The 4,799-nt window shown below is 47.9% G+C and overlaps 1 protein-coding gene across 1 annotated transcript; it reads left to right on the forward strand.

Annotated features, from left to right (window-relative positions):
* Positions 1–372: 372 nt before the first annotated feature.
* On the forward strand, positions 373–4,441 carry LOC141511610 (RLA class I histocompatibility antigen, alpha chain 11/11-like). The gene is made up of 4 exons (XM_074220732.1): positions 373–740; positions 947–1,204; positions 1,322–1,448; positions 3,091–4,441. Exons 1-4 carry the CDS (start codon positions 596–598, stop codon positions 3,152–3,154), a joined length of 594 nt encoding a protein of 197 aa, XP_074076833.1. The 5' UTR covers positions 373–595; the 3' UTR covers positions 3,155–4,441.
* The last annotated feature ends 358 nt before the right edge of the window (positions 4,442–4,799 follow it).

Genomic DNA, 4,799 nt, shown 5'->3' on the forward strand with positions numbered 1-4,799 from the left:
GGGTGCTGGAAGGGAGAGGCCGGAAAGGCAGCCTGGGGGGACTGGGGGGGGGAGGTTGGAGGGGCGGCAGCCTGCGGACCCCCAGCTGGACCTTGGGGGGGGTTGAGATGAGTTGTGGGCGTTGAGATTGGGGGGCATCGAGATCGAGGTGCCAGGAGGGAGGATGGGGCGACGAGGAGGAGCAGGGCTGCCTGGGAGCGCCCCCCCAAGGGTGGGGGGTGGAGAATCAGAGCGGCTTTGTCCTAGGGCTCCGTAGAGGAATGTCAGGGGAGTGAGGGCCCGGGGGAGGGGCTGGTGAGGACTGCGGCTGGGGGAGGCCTGGGAGAGCCCGGAGCGGGGCCTGGAGGTGCGGGCGGGGAGAGAGGCCGGGACTGTGGTCAGAGAAGGCGCGTGGCTAGTGACGAGCCTTATGGGGCCGGCTCAGCAGGGGTGGGGAAAGAAAGTCTGGCCAGACTGACCCGGGACTGGGGGCCGGCGGGTGTCCACACCTTCCAGACCTTACTGGGCTGCGAGGTTGCCCCCAGCGGCCGCTTCCTGCAGGGGTTTTATCCATTTGCCTACGAGGGACTGGACTACATCGCCCTGGACACGGAGGATGCTGGAGCCCCAGGCTCAGAGCTCCAAGCACAAGTGGGAGGTGGGAAGTGAAGCGGAGAGAGTCAAAGTCTATCTGGAGGTGGTTTGCGTTCATTGGCTGCACAAGTACCTGGAGATGGGCAAGGAGGCACTGACCAGGACAGGTACCGCCAGCCCTGCCCCAGGGTGCTCGGCACTCAAGACCCCCCCCCCCCCCAACCCTCTGTATCCCCTGCAGTCTCAGCCCCCTCCTGATTCCTAGGTACCTGATCCCCTTCACCCCTCTGTTTCTGTGCCCCTGGAGTGAAGGGGAAAGGGAGGACCTGGCAATGCCTCTGACCTTTGCCCCCAGATCCACCTTCTTTTCTAGTGACACACCACACTGCCCCCAAAGGGGGAGTGACTCTGAGGTGGCGGGTCCAGGACTTTTACCCTACTGAGATCTCTCTGACTTGGCTGAAGGATGGAGAGGAACAGCTCCAGGATACAGACTTCATTGAGACGAGACCAAGGGGAGATGGAACCTTCCAGAAGTGGGCAACTGTGGAGCTGCCTCCAGGAGAGGAAAGGAAATACACTTGCCGAGTTCAACACCAGGGTCTATCTGAACCCCTCTTTCTGAAGTGGGGTAAAACAGTGAAGGGGGGCTGGTAGAAGAGTAGAGGAAGGTGGAGTGAAGGGGGGATATGGGGAACAGCTTAGTGACTCATGGGGCAGGGTCTTACAGTTCCCTTTTCCATTTTAGAACTACCAGTCTTGTACCCCTGGATCCCAAGGAGGGAGTACATCATCTATGCAGTGGTAATCATCCTCTTCCTCTTCCTCTTTGTAATCCTTGCTGGAACTGAGTTGCAGAAGAAGAATGAATTCAGGTGGGCAGACTTGGAGGGGGGTCACTAGGGAGCAGACACCCTGGAGATTCTGGCCCCTGGCCTGGTAGCTTGTCTTTCTGTCCCCAAGTCATCTCCTTCTCTATTTTAGGGACTGGTATACAGGCCCTAACACTAGATGAACAGATCTGTAAATAGAAAACTTTTTTTCTGGGGGAAGACCTGCAAGTCTAACAGGGTGACTGAGGGTGGGGTGGGGTGGGGGGACCTGTTTCAGTCTCAGGTCAGAAATGAATATGGGGATTTCTGTCAAATGACCCAGGTGTTCCCCAGTGGGGTCTTATAGACCAGATGTGGAAATCCATGAATGTGGGAAGGGCCCATTTCTGAGGCTTCTTTTTAGCTTTTTGCAAAGCAAATGGGGTTAAGTGGCTTGCCCAAAGCCACACAGCTAGATATTATTAAGTGTCTGAGACCAGCTTTGAACCCAGGTACTCCTGACTCCAAGGCCGGTGCTTTATCCACTACGACACCTAGCCGCCCCTATTAATTGGCATTATTATTGCTTTAAAATTAAAATTCCCTCATGAGTGGGATATTGTATTACCTGTGTGACCTTGGGCAAATCATTGCTGAGTTCTTTGCTTTAGTTTCTTCACCTGAAAAACAAAGCATTTGGACTGGGGAATCTCTAAGGTCCCTTCCACTTCCTAATCTTAGCACTCTTTAAGTTGTTATACACACACACACACACACACACACACACACACACACACACACACACACACACACACACACACACAGAAGCAGTGAGCTCTTCAGGAACCACATGGCTGGAATGAGGGATGAGGGCTGGGGGTTGAGGAGGCAACTGGAGTGAGTACCTACTCAAGTTGCTGTGTCTAACATTGCCACAAGGGGTGAGCTAGGTTACAATTATAGACCCCCTATCAGCTCCAGCCCTGAGAATATGTCCTGGGTCACCCCAGTCTCTTGATATCTGCCCCTGGTCTCAATGACTCCCTGGTTGCCTCCAGTGTAAAAGTCTGTAAATATTCATATTTTCCTAATACTGTGTAACTTGTGAGCCCATAGCCTGTTTTTTTCACTTGATTCCCAGAGCCCTTTTCCCTCTTTCATGTGACCCCAAAGAATGACTCACTAACAAATTTGATGCATTTCTGAATGAATGAAAAGGAAAAGCTGATGAGCATCTGATCAGATTTCAGCTTAGGGTTAGAAATGAAAGGAAATGATATTAGTTTAGGATTAGGGTGAGAGTAGGAATAGTTAGCATTTGGGATTAGGGTCAAAAGACAGTTTTCAGCTGAAGAATTCAAAGCTTTCTATAGTCATAAGAAAAAATACTTTGAATCACTTTTGATTAGAGAAATAGAAATTAAAATAACAATGGCACCACCTCACACCTATCAGGTTTCTCAATATGTCATAAAAAAATGAAAATTTTGGAAGGGATGTGGGAAAACTGAGACACTAATGCATTGTTCCTGGAGTCATGCACTGACCCAAATTTGGAACTATACTCAACAGGCAATAAAACATCTTACCATTTGATGAAATGAAGCAATACTATTACTAAATAGACTACAATGCCATGACTAAACTGTATTCAGAAGAGATCACAATAAAGGGTAAAATATTTATAACACTTCTTTTTTTGTAGTGACAGAAAATTGGAAATTGAGAGAATGTCTGTCAATTGCAGAGTGGTTGATTCTTCTATATAAATGTGATGGAGTGATATTGTTCTGCAAAAAATCATCAGTGGTCAAATTTTAGAAAAGCCTGGAAAGACTTGCATGAACTGATGCTGAGTAAAGTGAGCAGAACTGGAAGAACATTGTTCACAAGGACAGTTTCATCGTATGATGATCGGCTGCGTTGGACTTGCTGGCCTTAGAGCAGTGCAACAATCAGAGGAAATTCTGAAGGACTCACGATAGAAAACGCCATCCACAGGAAAGTTACAGGTGGAGAACAATAAGCTGACTCTGATCAAAGGCAGGGCCCCTGGTGATGTAGAAAAGGGAAAGATCTTCCCTCCATCATTAGTTCCAAATTGAAAGCTTTCTTCCGAGGGCTCATCACCCACAGGGATGGAGGCCAGGGTCCTGGGGGAAGCCCAAAGCAGAGGTTACAGAAGCCTTTAGAGAGGCTTCTGCAATGAAGAAAAAGCAGGGACACACACACACACACACACACACACACACACACACACACACACACACACACACACGGTCAGAAGAAATGACATCAAACTGTAGAGAACTGAAACTCTTGGAAAGTCAGTACCGAGGGTGGGCCTGGGGGCTAGGGATACTTGACGGACACTAGCTGTGTGATCCTAAGGAAGTCAAATGGTCACCCTAGTTTCCTCTCACCACCTCCTCCACAACCAGGCAAATAATATGTTCCAAGTCTGCATTGTTTCTATGGGATAGTGTCTTCCCAAATTTTTCCATGGCCTTATTCCCAGAAGAGTAAAGAATCTTCTGCCTCCAGGTAACCTCTGGCCCCCACAGCCAGAGGAATGAGTGGAATAATCAATTGTGGCCCAGGGTGGAGAACCGGGGTGGAGGTGCCCAGGCAAGGCTGCCATCCTTCCTGTCTTATTGATTCTTTCTGTCCTTGGGCTGCTGGGCTTATCAAACTATCATGTGTGGCTCAGGACTGAGAAGATAATTCAGTTCTCTTGAGCCGGATACCTCCTTTTTTTCTTAGAAAGTTCTGTAAATGTAGCACAATCTCCAACAGGAAGCTTTCTAGAGTTTCTCTTTTGTACATTCTGGGAGTCTTGTACCTCACAAGGCCATGGCATCCATTTGTTTTAATCCTTTTAAATTAGTAATAGGATTTAAGCATTTAAAAATATAAATTATTTTTTAGATTAAAATTTTAAAATAAAGCTTATTTTAATTACCAAGAAATTGCTTTTTCTTTTTCCCACCTCCCTTCACTCCTTTGCCCCATCTCCCCCCTCCAATAAAAAAGAGAACCCAAACCCTTGTAATAAATAGACATAAATGCAACAAAAACATTTCCCATATTGGAATGTGTAAGTGTGTGTCTCATTCTGAATGTTTAGTCCATCATCTGAGGTAGATAGTATGAGAATCAGGGTTGATCATTGTATCTGGGGCTGTATTTAAAATCAAGTCCTCCTGCCTTCACTACATCCCCTAGTTCCCCAAATTGCTTATGTTGAAAAAACTAAGAAAAACCACAACGATTCTTAGAAGCTTTGCTGCTTGATCTGTCCTCACAATGCATCGCTTTTGTCTGTCTTGTGTTTTACAATGATGTTGCTCTGCTTTCCTCCCAAGGTCACACAGCTAGTAGGTGACAAGTGCCTGAGACTGGATTCAAACCCAC

This window comes from Macrotis lagotis, chromosome 1, assembly GCF_037893015.1.
Source record: "Macrotis lagotis isolate mMagLag1 chromosome 1, bilby.v1.9.chrom.fasta, whole genome shotgun sequence".
In the NCBI taxonomy this organism is placed as follows: domain Eukaryota; kingdom Metazoa; phylum Chordata; class Mammalia; order Peramelemorphia; family Peramelidae; genus Macrotis; species Macrotis lagotis.